Source organism: Cercospora kikuchii, assembly GCF_019650295.1.
Source record: "Cercospora kikuchii DNA, contig_00003, whole genome shotgun sequence".
Classification (NCBI taxonomy): Eukaryota; Fungi; Ascomycota; class Dothideomycetes; order Mycosphaerellales; family Mycosphaerellaceae; genus Cercospora; species Cercospora kikuchii.
Genome location: NW_025408584.1, coordinates 3,840,234 through 3,855,910, shown reverse-complemented (window position 1 = coordinate 3,855,910; position 15,677 = coordinate 3,840,234). Strand labels below are relative to the sequence as shown.

Here is a 15,677-nt window from a genome sequence, read left to right as displayed (position 1 = left end):
AAGAAGCTCGATTTTGTTGTCGCACTCTGGGATATGATTTTGGTCCCGATGGTGATGGCGGAAGAAGCTTGCTTGCAAGAACCTTGCTTTCCCACATCCGAGGTGCACCTTCCGAGGGCAAGAGATTACGGATGCTGGTGACAGGGGCACAACAGAATCTTGGGATCACTCCAGAAGATACTAGACCGCCTCCTTGATAATGCGCTGCCACTTTGGATCTTGATCAAGCCCCAAGAAGCGCAGCGCGTTCAAAGCCAATATCGCCGTCCTTTGACTCGGATTCAGGAACTGATCGAGCTTGTGATCCGAAGCCAACATTTTGCCCGCCTCAGGAACCTCGCCCAGGGGGAAAGGATAGTCACTGCCCATCACAATCCTACCAGATCCAACCTTCTTCACCAGATACTCGAGCAAATCGGGATCATGTACAAGGCTGTCCACCCAGATGTTGCTCCTTTCGCAAAGATGCTCTGTCGGAGTCACTCCTTGGGCGTCTATGGCGACAAGATCCGGCCTGCAGTCATATCCATGTTGGATCCGTCCTATAAGAGTGGGCCAGGCACCTCCAGCATGTGCGAAACACATTCTCAACTTAGAAAACTTAACGAAAGTCCCGGCGCATGTCAAAGCGTGTAGCGATAGCGCAGTCTCGCATGGCATTCCCACAAGCCAGCTACTCCAGTACCGAGCCCAGCGTTGCTTGTTCTCCTTGGGAAGCGAGTATCCAAGGGGATGAATAAACAACGGCATGTCTAGATCTTCGCAGGCCTTCCACAGTGGCTCGAACACTGGATCGTCGAGGAACAGCCCATTGACTTCGGTCCCGATTTCAATGCCAACAAGCCCAAGTTGGTGCTTACAGCGATGCAATTCCTTGATAGAGGCTGGTATGTCCTGCAGAGGTAATGTGCCCAGTCCGAGAAACTTGTCCGGATACCGTCGGCAGACGCCAGCCAGATCATCGTTCAAGAACTGAGCGAGCTTGACTGCTGCCTCCACAGGCTTATCGTAACAGAAAAGCACAGGAACAGTGCTCAGGACTTGGACATTGACACCGACTTTCGCCATTTCCTCGAGCCGAATTTGTGGATCGAAGCAGTTGGGTTCGACCGTTCGGAAGAAGGTATCGCCCACGTACATGTCGACCTTTCGATTATCCTTAGGATTCGGCTTTAATTGTGGCCATTCTCGATCTCCAGTCTGAGCCGAAAGTGATTCGAGATCTGGTAAAACGGCTGGCATGATATGTGTATGCATGTCGATCCTAAATGGCAGCTGCTCATTGCGTTGCATCGTGCAACATTGATTCGTATTGCTCACCATTTTGCTTCGAGTTGCGTGAGATACAGAGTTGAAACGGTCTGTTGACTCCGAGCTCCCAGAAAGAGCCTTTTCACCCCAGTTGTTCCCCTTGTCTCAGCAGTCGGAGGAACCAAGGAACGTTTCCGCTTTCGAAACTCGACTTGCGCTGCACACAATAGCCCGAAGACTTCTAGCTTCAATTTTTTAGCCGTACGTGTGGTTCCTGTGCAATCGTGGCCAGTAATTACCAGTTGTGCAAACGTTGTGGTCCAATCGAGAGATGCTGTTGCTCGGGCCGTGCACCACGCTCCAAGGAGCATCTGCAGCTTGGTCCGTCTCTGGGTTTTGTATCTCAGTCGGACCACTTCCGTCACTGCAGCGAGGTGGACAACCGATTACGCGTGTCGGACAGCATATTATGTGAGCGATGTTGCGAAGCAGATCACCGCGTAAGGCGCGCAATCCACGCAATCATAAATCAGCAATCGCTACCAACCGCAAACCGTACCAAATACCAAACCTTTGCTTAGCCAATACTATAGAGCGGAAGCATCGGCCCCATAACAAGGCCAGCTGTACTGAGACACCTCGTAGTCGACATCGTGCAGGTCCAGCAGACAGGCAAGATGGGTTCCATTGCCGCTATTCCAGATCCGACGCCATTTCACCACTGGCTGAAGCAAAACAGCAATCTGCTGCAGCCACCTGTGAACAACTTCTGCCTACATGCTGGCAATGATTTTATTCTCATGGTAGTAGGGGGCCCGAACGCCCGGAATGATTTCCACGTCAACGAGACCGAGGTACGCGTCTTCCAAGTTGGATCCGATTTGCGACGAATACTGACTGCTCCAGGAATGGTTCTACCAGATGAAAGGCAGCATGCTGCTCCGCATAGTCGAGAACGACGAGTTCCGAGACATCCATATTCACGAGGGCGACACATTCTTACTTCCCGGCAACACTCCACACTCGCCGATCCGATTCGCAGACACTGTAGGGATGGTGATGGAGCGGCAACGACCCAAAGACAGCGTCGATCGACTGCGATGGTATTGCTCAAAAGGCGGACACAAGCGGCCTACCCTGATCAGAGAAGAGGTCTTCCATTGCACAGATCTCGGCACGCAACTAAAGCCTTTGATCGAGCGATGGCAGCAGGATGAGGAGGGCCGGAGGTGTCCAGAATGCGGCGAGATCGAAGATGCTCAGTTGATACTGAACAATTGATGATACCTGATGACATGCAAGTTACTTTCACAAACAGTCAGGAAAGACTCACTTACCGCAGAAGCTTCCAGCAAATTTGACGTAGCTGGTCAGTGCCGTTGGTGCGTGTCTCAATCTGACAAGCTCTGCTCCGAGGAGCGTGAGGAGACGATGAGTTCGGAGGCTCTAGAAGCAGCAAGATGATAATCGCCTTTGCCCCGACAAAGAGAATTGAGATCATGTGATGCGTGACTCCTCAGAGCAATGCTTGCAAGAGGCATGGTAGCTCAGCACTTTGCACCATAATCCTTGTCAGAGATTGCCTCTTTCGGCGCCGAGCTAGCTTTCGATGAACACCTCCGCTTTGGCAGCCGCATGGGTGTAGGAGGCAGCCGCATGTATACAGATAGAACGGAAGCCACTTCGAGCGTGAGATGCTGATTCTGAGCTTCTGTAGCATATCCTCTACAACTCACGGTAAAAAATGGTCAACAAACAAGCTCAGGCTGCGGTGCAGCACACATTGGACGCCGTTACTGGCGATCCAATGACTGGAATCGCTGGCATCGTTTTCGTCGCGATCGACAAGAATGGCAACCAGATCGCCGCAGTGCCGTCGGGCAAGAAGGGCGTTGCGCACAAGGAGCCGATGACCTTGGACACGGTCGGTAGATTGAGCTATGTCTCTCTGTCATGTTCTCACATAGTGTGCAGGTCTTCTGGATCGCCTCGTGCACGAAGATGATTGCCACAATTGCCTGCATGCAGGCGGTTGAGCGAGGGCAACTCCGCCTCGATGACGCCAAGCAGGTTCACTACTTGTGTCCGGAGCTGAACAATAAGAAAGTGCTCCAGGATGATGGCACTCTTGTCGACAGAAAGAATGATATCACTCTCCGAATGCTGCTGACCCACACGTCTGGATTCGGTTACGAATTGTGAGTTGAAGTTCTGCACTCTGGAAGATTGGCCATGCTAACAAAAGCAGCTTCAACGAAAAGCTGAAGGAGCATGGTCGGCCAGTCGGATACGATGTATTCCATGCTGATGTGAGTCTTCGAAGAGCAAGCTCGTGTGTGCGCTCCTGACACGGCGCTCTGCAGATTCGAGATGTCCTTCGAATGCCACTAGTCCATCAACCAGGTGAAGCTTGGGAATATGGCACAGGGATCGATTGGGCTGGCATAGTGCTCGAGCGAGCGACTGGCGTCCGGCTGAATGACTGGATCCAGGAGAATATCATGGCTCCGCTGGACCTTCATTCGGTCAACATGTTCCCAACAGCAGACATGAAGAAGAATCTTGCCTTCATGCACCAGAAATGGCCAGGTAGTCCAGAAAAGGTTGAAGAGCGAGACCACATCTACCGAGAGCCAATTATTGCAGAGACTGCCGAGGAAAGAGCCAAGCTGTTCCACAGTGGAGGTGCTGGCCTCTACGCAAAACCCGCCGAGTACGTGCAAATACTCGCGGCACTGCTGAATGACGGTGTGAGCCCCAAGACTGGACAACGTATCTTGCAAAAGAGCACGATCGACGAGATGTATGTATCGTTCTTTGCCACACAAGATGATGGTGCTGACCCGAGCTACAGGTGGAAGAACCAAATCCCGCAGTGGCCAGACTTCGCCAGACAGGGTATTCCCGATGCAAAGAAAGAACAGACGAACCCGATCCCACAGCTATATCCGCAAGATGGCAACCCTCCACAAGGCTGGGGTCTCTCCATGATGTTGACGCAAGAGCCTGGCGCAACAGGACGAGGTCGCAACACAGGATGGTGGGCCGGCATCGCCAATCTATTCTGGTGGTGTGATCGAGAGAAGGGTGTGGCTGGCATGATTGCGTCTCAATGCATGCCGTTCTGCGATCCCAATGTCTTGGGTGCTTGGGTCAATTGCGAGGCCGCGGTATATGCTTCGGTATGATCGCTTTCCTCCGCGCGGGACTCGCTGAAAATCGCTGGATTATGGCTGAGAATATTAGCTGTCGCAGGAACCTCAGCGGCAGGACTCAGCTGCGCAAATTGAGATGAAAGAGTCGACACAGCCCGAGAAGGCTTCTGAAGAGCCGGTGAATCGTAGGAGAAAGAGTCTTGCTGGGCTGGCACGTCTAGGCAAGAAGCTGATTGGAAAGTCCGATAGTCAGTAGTGCAAATTTTGTATCAACGTTTTCATCGAGGCAAATTGCGCGTATTGTTCGAAATCTGCGATGATACATGTCTTGCCTGCGGATGCGTGAGACTGGAGTGACAGTCGCAAAAGATGGAGAGGTTGTACTCATTCTTGGCGTGTTGCTGAGTCATTTGTCGGAGGTAAACGGCCTGTCTGTCAGATCTCTGAATCGAATACTGTCTTTACATGCGGAGCGTCCTTCGCCTCGTCCGCTTAGAGGCTGTTATGGTCTTTGAAAGAGGCAAAAGGGCCACTGACCATTCTGAAGTCAGAACTAATCTCGAGCCAACACGAACAGAAACTGACCCTGGACCTCGTGAGATATGGCAGCAGAAACAGACACCCAATCAGCACAATTCTGGCAAGAGAGGCTTAGTTTCCTATGTCATGAGGAAGCTGGAACTATACAAGTTTACCCATCGCGCTGCCCGCGAAATTGACTGCCTACAACTTTGACTTGCCGGCCTCCACTGGCTGCTTGACCTCCACCATTAATTTTCCGGTGTTGACGCCCTCGTACAGCGCTCTCAAAGCTTCCGGCATTTTCTCAATACCACCCTTGATAATGGTCTCTTGCCTCTTGATCTTCCCTTCCGCGACCCACCGCGCCAACTCCTTCTTCGCCTGAGGATACTGCTTTTCATAATCGAACACCACAAAACCCTCCATCCTAATTCTCATGCTGACAATCATCAGATAGTTCTTCGGCCCTTGCGGGTTCTTCGTGTTGTATTGCGAAATGCCACCACACATCACAAAGCGAGAGTGCTCTTTCGCCCTCGCAAGTGCCAGATCCAAGATTTCTCCTCCAACGTTATCGAAATAGACGTCGATGAGCTGCTTCGTGGACGCGCGGAACTGCTTTGCAAAGTCCTTGGCTTTGTAATTGAGGGCCTCATCGAACCCAAGTTCTTCCACAAGCCACTTGCATTTCGAATCCGAGCCGGCGATACCAAGGACTTTCGCCCCCTTCAGCTTAGCGATTTGGCCCACGACGCTGCCCGTGGCGCCTGCAGCTCCAGAAACAACGACGAAATCTCCAGCTTTCACTTTTCCAACATTGATGATGCCGAAGTAAGCTGTCAAGCCTGGCATGCCCAGAGTTGCTAACGTGTCGGTCATTTTACCGTTGGATGGTAGATCCAGTTTCTCGACGTCCTTCTCTGGCAGGACTGCGAGCTCGCTCCATCCGGATCCAGCGTATACGACCTCTCCAACGTTGAACTTCGATGATTTAGTTGCGACGATAGTTCCCACACCGACTCCACGCATCACCGCCCCGATCTTGACGGGTGGTATATACGATCTGCTATCGTTCAACCATCCACGCACAATAGAAGCTGTTAGTCAAAGAAAGGACCATGTTTGAGGCAAGTTATGAGCAGAATGAAGTCGTTCTAGCGGCTACACTTACTGGCTGGGTCGAGGGAAAGATAATTAGGCTGGAAGAGAACTTGTCCATCTTTCAGTGACGATGCTGAGGGTGTTTGATGTTGCTTGACTGTGAATGTGTCCGCTTCAATGTGGTCTTTAGGTCTGTTGGCCAGATGAACGGCTTTGTATGTTGATGGTAGAGATGCCATATTCGCCTCTTGTAGTTGCAGCTTCCTTTCCAGTGTCTGATGTGGTATCGGCGCTCTCGAACGAAAAATACAGAGACTTGAAGTTGATGGGTAGTAGAAAGAATTGACAATCGAAGATGTAGTGTTGTGCAGCTGAGTGCAGACCCCGGTAATTCAAGGGCTTTGACCTCGGCTCGGCCACCATTCCTAATCAAGCTGCTCTCCGCTAAGCAGGCGTCCATCAATTTTGCTTGACAACATCTTACGGACGAGAGCTTGACAAAATCATGCATTGCTACTCGACAGTGCAACGGCAATTACACAGACGCTGAAGTCATGACTTGAGCATCGAGGACCTTTAGGACTCTACTAGAACACAGCATTAAACGCACGAACAGGCAGGACAAGCCTTCGCGATGAGGTGATTTTCTACACGGCCTGTGTAGTAGCAAGCCTTGTTGCCGGGAGACTGCAGCGAGCAAATCTATATTTTTGACCGCAGTGAACGTGCGATCACTGAGAGCAGAATGTCTTCAACGTTGTTTGCTAAGCTTTGCGAACGAGCCCTCAAGGCATGTGTCTGGTCTTTCCGATTCTGGCAATGACAGAAACTGGGGTGAAGAGTGCGTGTTCTGCCTGGGGGGATCGAGTGCTCTTCCGATCTTCGTGTCTCTGGTTTGTGCAGAGTAGCTGATGCACTTTGTCGCGAGAAGCGAGGCACGTGCACAATTATTGTCGCGAGGAGAGAGCACAAGTGAGGATGTTCTTGGGTTTCCGTTTTGCTGTCCGCAATCATACCCCTATTGATCCTGACACTGGCGGAAACCGGTAAGCTGCCGCCAGAAGCATATCGAGACACATGCAAGACCTCTCGCTATGTCCGATCTCCATCATACTTGTATCACTGTTCAAGGTGCTGCGAATACTGCATTGCGATTGCCGAATGCCACTGCGCAGGCAAGATCCGACAGTTTGGATTCAAGCTTGGAATTTGATAGTCAGTAAGATTCGCTTTGGGACGATGTGCTTGTTCTATCGAGCAGCTGTGCTCTTTTGGTCATTTCTCTAGTCGTCAAGAATCCATCATTGTCAGCGTCACTATCATGAACATGGCGCATCATCACAATTAACCGCAAGGCACCAAGCTGTGCACTTTCAGTACACACTCTCCCTCACGCTCCTCTCTTCTCTCTCGGCATGATCGACATCTCCACTCCCCTCGGTGTCTTCTGCAGCCTCATCTCCCAGCGGATCAGCCCGTCTATGAGCATTCATGCCGCTCTCCTTGGCCCACCTTTCGATATCATCTGGTGTAGCTTTCCGTTGCGGACCTTGGCGGATTGCACCAGCAAGACTACCGCCGCGAGTAGAACTCTCGAAATAGTCAGTCGCGCCTTCGGTCTCACTGCTTTCGTGCGGAGTGTTGACTCCGGATAAACCTCCTCCGTCTCTGCCCGGTTGTAGATACTCGGGGATCGTGGGTTTCGACGGTGGCGTATCGATCTGTGGCGCTTTCGATCGCGAAGAAGAGGTCTTGACTGTCTCAGTTCCAGGCTCAACATGAGCCATGGGGGTATCCTCTGTCTCGGCCTTGGGTGCTTCAAGCGGTGAAGGTAATGTCAGCTCTTGCGTCTGCTTTCTCTGTTGATGCTGTCCAGCTCTCCTGGGAAACTTCTCGTTCTGATGATTGCAGCCATCCTTGCAGCCACCCCATTTGCGCGGTGGAATGCTCGGACTATTCTGCTTTTGCTTCAAGAAATGTGACAACGTATTTCTTCTCTGTGGGTCGGCCTTTGCCTCTGCCTCCCGTTTCTGCCTCTTAAGCTCCGACCACGTCCGCATCTTATTCTCGAGCACGTACTTGCCCCTCTCATCTTTATGCATGGTGATGAATTCGCAGTGGTTGATGTTTCGCAGATCTTCAAAGTATTCGACACTCCAGTGATACCACTTCATCAGGAAGACTCTCGTCATGAGACCATGCGTGACGAGCACGCACACGCTGGGAAACTCGTCTTCGCTGAACTGCCTCCATAGACTTTCGTTGAAACCCGAGATCCTGTCGTATGCATCCGCTGCGCTCTCGCCATCGGGTATACGGTAAAAGAAGTGGCCATAGTCAGCACGCTCCTGCCACATTCTTTCCATTTCGGCCGAGCATGGCTGAAAGTTGCCAAAGTCCTGCTCGCGTATCCGTGGCTCTTCATACACTTTGATTTTATTTCTGCTGAAGGGCGAAGGGGCCGCTGTTGGATCATCGGGGTCATCTCTTGCGGTCAGCGTCTTGAGGATCCCTTCTGTCGTTTCTCTCGTTCTACGATAGGGCGAAGTGTAGATCTGGAGTGTGTCGTCGGGTTTCAGGAGGGCTCGTAGACGACGGCCAGCTTCTTCTGCCTACGTGGTTAGTCAGGCATGTATCTTTACAAGTACATTACAGCATAGGCATGTCATACCTGTTTGTGGCCTTCTTCGGTGAGCTTGACGCGGTGATCCGGGATCATCTGATGGATCTCGCGGTTCTTATTGCCCTCGGACTGTGCATGGCGGATGAGGATGATGAGGCGTGGTTTGACCATTTCTGCTGTACTGTTGTAGATATGTACAGACTTCTGAGGTCCCTGTAGGAGGTAGAGGGGTGTCACTCGGCTTACAGCACGCGCTGTTGAGTCGAGGCGCCTTGCATCATCTGGTGCTGGACCTACCGGATTTAACTTCGGGAAACCATAGTGTCTCTCGAGTCATAAAAACATCACATCTGTAACTTCTTGCAGCAAGCCTGGTGACTTCAAACCATTTCACCACCACCATCGTATACTTCGCCAGCTGCTGTAGCCAATAGTGCTGAGCTACGCGACAGCACAATTGTGCTTCATACCCGCACGCGACACGTGAACATCTTGCCAGCGCCTCGAGAAGACAATCGGCAACCATGTCCGAAAACATTCCAGAGTCCATCCCCACCTCCATTTCTTCACGCTCCAACAGGCCCACAAAGAAACGCGCTGTTGGTCCCGCATCCGTACAATCCCAACAAGTGGAAGCACTCTTCGCAAACCCAGATCGCGAAATCAACATCCCGAACAGCAGCACCTCAAAACCCAAAACGCTCGCTGCCCCACCCGAAATCGTCGCAAACGTCCAAGGCTCTTCTGCAGGAGCCGGATCAGGCGAATTTCATGTCTACAAAGCGAGTCGGAGGAGAGAGTATGAGCGGCAGAGATTGATGGACGAGGAGACGAAGGAGGAAGAGGCAGAGAGGGTATTCAGAGAGCGAAAAGAACAGAGGGAGAAAGAGGATAGAGAAAGGTTGGAGAAGAATCGGGCGAAGAGAGAGAAGGCTAAAGCGCGAAAAGGGAAGAAAGGTGGGAAATCAGGCGGGGAAGATGGGGACGCGGGAGAGAAGAAGCGATTAGGTCCTGCGAAGATTGGGACGAGAGATGGTAATGGGGCTGAAGAGAACGGAGCGGAGGACGGTGATGGGCAGAAGACTGGAGAGAATGGCCACGAAGAGACAGGAATAGTCATTCATGACGACGATTGAGGGGACATGGCTCAACCAGTTGGGAGGACGATTATCTGTCTGTCAAAAGGTGCAAGGACGAAGCCTCATTCGACACGGGGGAGACGCAAAGCCATGATGAAGACATGAGTTACGCGACTGGAAAGGAAACCCCATTTCCTAGGGACCCGGGTAGAACGCACTAATAGGCACTTCCTTCAGAACCGTCTCCATCATCCTCGTCATATTCGGCCTCGCCATCTACGAGCGGTACGACGCGGAAATCGACGAAAGCGGCTCCGTCCCCATCGCCTACACCCACTTCAACAAGGAATTGCAAGCTCAGCACACATTCTTCGTCCAATCGCACAGAAACTTTCGAAGCCGCTTGCATCGCTCGCTGGGCTGCTTTAATGCAGCTGAACTTGAAACTTGCAGAGGTCTTCGCGGGACATTGGAAAGTCTCGAGGATCGGAGTCTCGGATAATGCGTCTGTGGCGAAGTCTACTGTGGAAGATCCAAGAGGTCCTGCAGGTCATTGTTAGGCAGTGTAAGAGAAGTGACAGTGGGGGATTATAAGCACCTGATGCACTGAGCGAGATATTTGCCGTGCGAGAATCCGGGTTCGCTTGAATCGTCAAGTGTTGAGGACCCATGTTATTGAGTTCTGAAAGAGCATCAAGTAGGAATGTTGACCGCATGATAGTCTTGAGCGCCAGATGCTCGCGTTGAAACGGTATCTCCTCAGAAACTTCTGCTTCGTACGTTGTGAGGTCGCATGTCGTTGTCACTCCTGCTTCCGACATGTGCACACTCAAAGGGCTGCCCTCGCCGTCGTATGTAAAAGTGCATATGCCGGCAACGTGCAGTGGGTTGTTGAAAGCATTTTGGTTGGCATGTCGGTTTAATCGATGCGCCGCGAAGGCTGAGTACTCATCTGAGCGTTTTGCCGTGTTTGGGTCTGACACACTGAAAATGTTGAGAGTTTCCAGAAGAGCGACAAGATTGACTTCGAAGATTGGATGCTCAGGTGGGTCGTCCTGAGACGAGGGTGGTGCGCCGGGAACGTGGTACTTGTAGGAAGTGAAGAGGTTCTTCTCGAGGTGAACGAAAGCTTCCATGACACTACCTTCTTCTGTGCTGAATCGAAGTCCTTCGGGAGTAATGCGCACAGTGGCCGTTTTCGAAAACGAAATGCAGCGAAGCAGGAGTAAGATCTGCCGCGCAGAAGATGACACTGCAGAAAAGAGAGGTGGACGGGAGGCCATTGTTGAAGACTGTTTGGAATTTCTTGTTCGCTTGGGTATATGATTTCTATGCTCGAGGGCTCAAATCCTCGCTTCGGATGTGAGGTATGTCCGAAGAAACGTGGAAAGCTTCAAAGTCGCGATTGATACCGCGAAGAAAGCCGTCAATCCGCAGCAGAGGATGAAAAGGGTGGATGTCACTGGATGAAACCTCCGCTTGCCTAGAGTAAGGTCAGCATGCCTCTTACTGCTGTCCACGAGAGATGTGGTCACTGACACTTCGACTTCGAGGCTGCAGGAGGTGTGCGAGCGATGTCCAGGTCTTCCGAGGCACTTTGTGTACGTCTCTTGCCCAGATGCAGCTTGAACTGCTTCACTCTGCGATCGCTACGCAATGGCTGATCGTGCGGAGAGTGCGATCTATACATACACGCCGACTGCACAGATCATGTAGACGGAGCCAAAGGCAAAAGCGAGGGATGCGGGTACGGCGAGGATAGGCAGATTCTTGACGGAGAGATCTAGACATTGTCAGCAAAGAGCCACATAGCCCACGCAAAGTGAGTGCGTACTAAGTCCAAAAAGAGCAGTCAGGACGAAACCGATGCTGAGCAGGACGAATCCGACAAGGAACTGGGCGTCTTTGCCGACGTTGGGGACGAACTGGCTGTTCGCCGAAGCCTCCCAGAGCGCGTGAAGTGATTGTTCCGACATCGATCGCTCTCTGAATGCGTGCGATGTGCAGTGCAGCGGTGATGCGTGAGGTGGAATGCGCGGCAGTGAACAAGTGGACGTTGCCCAGAGCTTCACATGGCCGCTGACAGGGATCGGAAGTGCCTCCGCCGCGAAATCTGGAGCTCTGCTCAGAATTTCGTGACCTCAGACTTCCTCACTTCAGCTACCTCTTTCTCTTCTCGCATCACATCTTGGTTGGACTGCATTGATACAGAACATCAATCCAGTCGTAATCATGTCTCGCAACAAGAGAGGTGGCGGAAGAGGCCGGGGTCGTGGCGGAGGTGGACGAGGTGGAGGTGGTTCTCGCCAGAACCAGTTCCAAGACAATCGTGTCTCTTTCGACAAGGTCGACAAAACCAACGAGAAGTTTGAGCGCTTCTACAACTCCATTCCCATTGTGCCAGAGGGCCCCGAGCGGGATGCGTTCTGGAAGCACTTGCGCAAAGAGTTGCCCAACTCATGGCGCTTTACTGGTTCCAAAGGCCACGCGCTGGGAGTTCGAGACAACTTGGTCAACCGATTCTTCCCGGTCCTGAAAGGCATCAAACACGAAGGACGACCCGTAGAGCTGCCTCAACCCATCGCATGGTATCCCAATGGCTTGGCATACTCCATGACGACGCCGAAGAACGTTGTGAGAAAGTACGAGCCTTTCAAGGATTTCCAGAAATTTTTGGTCAGCGAGACCGGAGTTGGCAACATCAGCAGGCAGGAGGAGGTGAGCATGATACCGCCGCTACTGTTGGATGTCCAGCCCCACCACACTGTGTTGGATCTGTGCGCTGCCCCGGGAAGTAAGAGCGCGCAATTGGTCGAGCTCTTGCATGCAGGAGAGGAAGACAGGGTCGCCAAAGCGCTTGAAAGTGTCAGGAGTAGTGATTCGGGGAGCGCAGATATCGGAGAAGATCATGGCCGCTCTACAGGCATCCTGGTCGCCAACGATGTCAACTATCAACGTGCGCAGATGTTGGTGCACCAAGTCAAGCGCCTCAACTCGCCCAATCTGATTGTCACGAACCACGATGCGACTATGTACCCCTCGATCGCATTACCCTCACAGACAGACGGCGCCGGAAACAAGGCAGGGAAGTGGCTCAAATTTGATCGCATCCTCGCCGATGTTCCTTGCAGTGGCGATGGGACTTGCAGAAAGAACCCGAACATTTGGAAAGATTGGACACCTCAGAATGGCCTTGGGCTGTATGTCACGCAAGTTAGGATCTTGACGAGGGCATTACAGATGTTGAAGGTCGGAGGCAGAGTCGTCTACAGCACCTGTAGCTTGAATCCGGTGGAGAACGAGGCCGTAATTGCATCTGCTATTGAGAGATGCGGCGGATCTGCCAAAATCAAGCTCGTCGATTCCTCTGACAGGCTGCCAGACCTGAAGCGAACGCCTGGACTCAAGGATTGGAGCATCATGAATCGCAGTGGCACAATTTACGAGTCGTGGGCCGAAGCTGCAGGCCTCGAGCAAGAGAGCAGTAGGATTGTCCCTGGAATGTTTCCTCCGGAACCCGAAGAGAACATCCCGCTTGAGAACTGCTGGCGTGTATACCCTCACCAGCAGAACACTGGAGGATTTTTCATTGCTGCTCTCGAGAAACTGAGTGAGATTCGTGCTAAGCCGGAAGATGAGAGCAAGTGTCAGAACAAGAACTGGACCTTCGTCAAAGATACCGCGCCTGAGAAGACTGCATTCACCGAGACACTTGCAGAGATCGAAAATGGTCATCTTGACGAGCCGAAACGTGTGGACGATGTGCCGACAGTCACTGCCGCACCTTTGCAGAACAGCTCAGCCGGCGACACATCCACGGTGGCGGGCGCGAAGAGGTCCGCTCCGGAGGAAGAAGCACCTGCATCTCCTTCGAAGAAACAGCGAACAAATGAAGCGGCGGCCGCGCCAGATGTTGCCATGACTGAGGCTGGTCAAGAAGCCGGCGTGAGCACGGAAGTGAAGGATGCTGTCAAGGAAGCTCCTTTTGAGAAGGCAATACCCTCTGACGCTGTTCAACAGGCGAAGCGCAGAAACAACGACGCCAACGAGGAGGCGTTCAAATACCTTGATCCCGAGCATCCGGAACTGGTGGGAATCTACAAATTCTACGAGCTGCATTCAGCTTTCCCACGAGACCGCTTCTTGGTCCGGAATCCTGCTGGAGATCCCGTGAAGGGTATCTATTATACAGCAAAGCTGATTAAGGACATACTCATCTCCAACGAGAATCGCGGCATGAAATTTGTGCATGCGGGTGTCAAAATGTTCATGAAGCAAGATGCTCAAGGACAGGACATCTGTCGTTGGAGAATCCAAACAGAAGGACTTCCCATCATCGAGGGCTGGGTGGGCGAAAGCCGTGTCGTCAGGTTGCAAAAGCGCAGCACACTCAGGAAGCTTCTGGTAGAGATGTTCCCAAAGGTGGCGACAGACAAGGGCGAGGATGGCACCGAGACTGGTGGCTGGAAAGACTTGGGAGAAATCGGCGCAGCAGTCAATGCACTTGGAGGTGGATGTTGCGTGCTGAGGGTTGAAGCCACGCCCAATCCCGGTCCGGACGAGTTCAGTGACAACTTGACCCTTCCACTGTGGAGAAGTAAAGCCAGCGTCAACCTCATGTTGCCCAAGGAAGACCGGAGAGCGATGCTGCTACGCATCTACAACGAGGACGTTGAGCTTATCAACCACTCCGACCCGAAACAAAATGGTGGCAAAGACGTCAAGCGCGAGCCGAAGGCTGAATCCACGGGTAGCATTCCAGCTCAGGATGTAGCAGAAGAGACCAAGGCACGCATGAAGAACGTTGACGTAGACGAAGAAACGATTGGAGGTGTACCTGTCGATCAAGCTTCGGCTGTGCCGCTGACAGATGCTGGTATAACTGCACTAGAGCAAGATCTGGAAACTGCAAGGGACCACATCGAGGTGAAGAGATTGGAGGTCTTGGAAGATGAAGATAGGAAAATCGCGGAAGCGATGCCAGAGCGAGCGGGCGACCTGGACGGCGACGACTACAACAAAACCGTCTAAGTCTTCTGCGGCTCGACTGATTATCTCTTGGACAGTCTCACGAAATAACGACTCGGCAAGACCTGAGCAGGTGTGGGTGGAGATAGATAGTTGGCTTGTATACTCTGTATCGGCATGGCTGTGTTGCAGAGGAAGCCTATGCCGCACATCTGACACCTGCAATTTCTTATGCTTGACATGTTTCTGCGAACGAGATTGTGCATGTCGAATCTGCATGTTGTTATCTCTGGTCAATCTCCTTCTATCAAAGCACGTCCGGCAGCAAAGGCGAGAGCGATAACCCCACTTCCACGTGCGCGATTGACAGAACTCTAACCTCACCGATCCCCGTCAAACGGCGGGCGCAGACGGCCAAGCAACCGAAGCAGATAACGTCGCCTTCTTCCTTTCCACATCTTCTCAAGCACAAGTGCTGAGTGTCTACAGAAAGCCAAGCCTTGTACATGCCCTCGAGCCCCGAATCTAGCCCTCGCGACAGCATCACAGCAGCTTGTGCCGCGCGACCGCGCCTCAATCTCCCCACTCCCCTCACGTTCGGGACCGGTCGCGTGCGCCCGCTAAACTTGATTTGTCTCCTAGCCTGCTCGCTGAACCCTGCTTTGCCGGGTCGGCTTAAATCCTGCTGCTGTCGCTGCACCACGAAGAAGGCACTGCAGCACAAGTAGGAGACAGATACGGCCTTCCAGAGGAACCGCGCACTGGAGCTGTAGTAAGACACGAGCGCGCCGAGCAGTCAAGCACCGGTGAACGAAGATACTCCAGGATTACGGCCGACAGCAACAACGAGGCGGTCGCAATCAATTGTCCCGCCATTCGACAAAGAACTAGAGAAACTAGTGCGATTTCGCTTGCGCTGCTGCCACGCGCGCATGCACAACCTGGGGCGAAACGAGCAGCAGTAGCCTCGAGCCCACA

At 52.5% G+C, this 15,677-nt stretch overlaps 9 protein-coding genes across 9 annotated transcripts; 4 read left to right on the top strand and 5 right to left on the bottom strand.

Annotated features, from left to right (window-relative positions):
• Nucleotides 1-180: 180 nt before the first annotated feature.
• Nucleotides 181-1,323, bottom strand: CKM354_000588300 (uncharacterized protein; the record flags this gene model as incomplete). Its single annotated transcript, XM_044801175.1, has 1 exon — nucleotides 181-1,323. The coding sequence occupies one exon, from the start codon at nucleotides 1,321-1,323 to the stop codon at nucleotides 181-183; it is 1,143 nt and encodes a 380-aa protein (XP_044657110.1).
• Nucleotides 1,324-1,928: 605 nt separating this feature from the next.
• Nucleotides 1,929-2,532, top strand: CKM354_000588200 (uncharacterized protein; the record flags this gene model as incomplete). Its single annotated transcript, XM_044801174.1, has 2 exons — nucleotides 1,929-2,105; nucleotides 2,158-2,532. The coding sequence occupies 2 exons, from the start codon at nucleotides 1,929-1,931 to the stop codon at nucleotides 2,530-2,532; spliced, it is 552 nt and encodes a 183-aa protein (XP_044657109.1).
• A 463-nt stretch (nucleotides 2,533-2,995) lies between these two features.
• Nucleotides 2,996-4,439, top strand: CKM354_000588100 (uncharacterized protein; the record flags this gene model as incomplete). The annotated part of the gene is made up of 5 exons (XM_044801173.1): nucleotides 2,996-3,175; nucleotides 3,226-3,449; nucleotides 3,500-3,560; nucleotides 3,615-4,054; nucleotides 4,106-4,439. The coding sequence occupies 5 exons, from the start codon at nucleotides 2,996-2,998 to the stop codon at nucleotides 4,437-4,439; spliced, it is 1,239 nt and encodes a 412-aa protein (XP_044657108.1).
• Nucleotides 4,440-5,129: 690 nt separating this feature from the next.
• CKM354_000588000 (uncharacterized protein) lies at nucleotides 5,130-6,268 on the bottom strand (the record flags this gene model as incomplete). Its single annotated transcript, XM_044801172.1, has 2 exons — nucleotides 5,130-6,025; nucleotides 6,100-6,268. 2 exons carry the CDS (start codon nucleotides 6,266-6,268, stop codon nucleotides 5,130-5,132), a joined length of 1,065 nt encoding a protein of 354 aa, XP_044657107.1.
• A 1,134-nt stretch (nucleotides 6,269-7,402) lies between these two features.
• On the bottom strand, nucleotides 7,403-8,823 carry CKM354_000587900 (acid phosphatase DET1; the record flags this gene model as incomplete). Its single annotated transcript, XM_044801171.1, has 2 exons — nucleotides 7,403-8,641; nucleotides 8,701-8,823. The coding sequence occupies 2 exons, from the start codon at nucleotides 8,821-8,823 to the stop codon at nucleotides 7,403-7,405; spliced, it is 1,362 nt and encodes a 453-aa protein (XP_044657106.1).
• Nucleotides 8,824-9,176: 353 nt separating this feature from the next.
• On the top strand, nucleotides 9,177-9,788 carry CKM354_000587800 (uncharacterized protein; the record flags this gene model as incomplete). Its single annotated transcript, XM_044801170.1, has 1 exon — nucleotides 9,177-9,788. The coding sequence occupies one exon, from the start codon at nucleotides 9,177-9,179 to the stop codon at nucleotides 9,786-9,788; it is 612 nt and encodes a 203-aa protein (XP_044657105.1).
• A 160-nt stretch (nucleotides 9,789-9,948) lies between these two features.
• On the bottom strand, nucleotides 9,949-11,014 carry CKM354_000587700 (uncharacterized protein; the record flags this gene model as incomplete). Its single annotated transcript, XM_044801169.1, has 2 exons — nucleotides 9,949-10,274; nucleotides 10,330-11,014. The coding sequence occupies 2 exons, from the start codon at nucleotides 11,012-11,014 to the stop codon at nucleotides 9,949-9,951; spliced, it is 1,011 nt and encodes a 336-aa protein (XP_044657104.1).
• Nucleotides 11,015-11,413: 399 nt separating this feature from the next.
• Nucleotides 11,414-11,707, bottom strand: CKM354_000587600 (uncharacterized protein; the record flags this gene model as incomplete). Its single annotated transcript, XM_044801168.1, has 2 exons — nucleotides 11,414-11,514; nucleotides 11,566-11,707. The coding sequence occupies 2 exons, from the start codon at nucleotides 11,705-11,707 to the stop codon at nucleotides 11,414-11,416; spliced, it is 243 nt and encodes an 80-aa protein (XP_044657103.1).
• A 256-nt stretch (nucleotides 11,708-11,963) lies between these two features.
• CKM354_000587500 (tRNA (cytosine-C5-)-methyltransferase) lies at nucleotides 11,964-14,762 on the top strand (the record flags this gene model as incomplete). The annotated part of the gene is made up of 1 exon (XM_044801167.1): nucleotides 11,964-14,762. One exon carries the CDS (start codon nucleotides 11,964-11,966, stop codon nucleotides 14,760-14,762), a length of 2,799 nt encoding a protein of 932 aa, XP_044657102.1.
• Nucleotides 14,763-15,677: the final 915 nt, after the last annotated feature.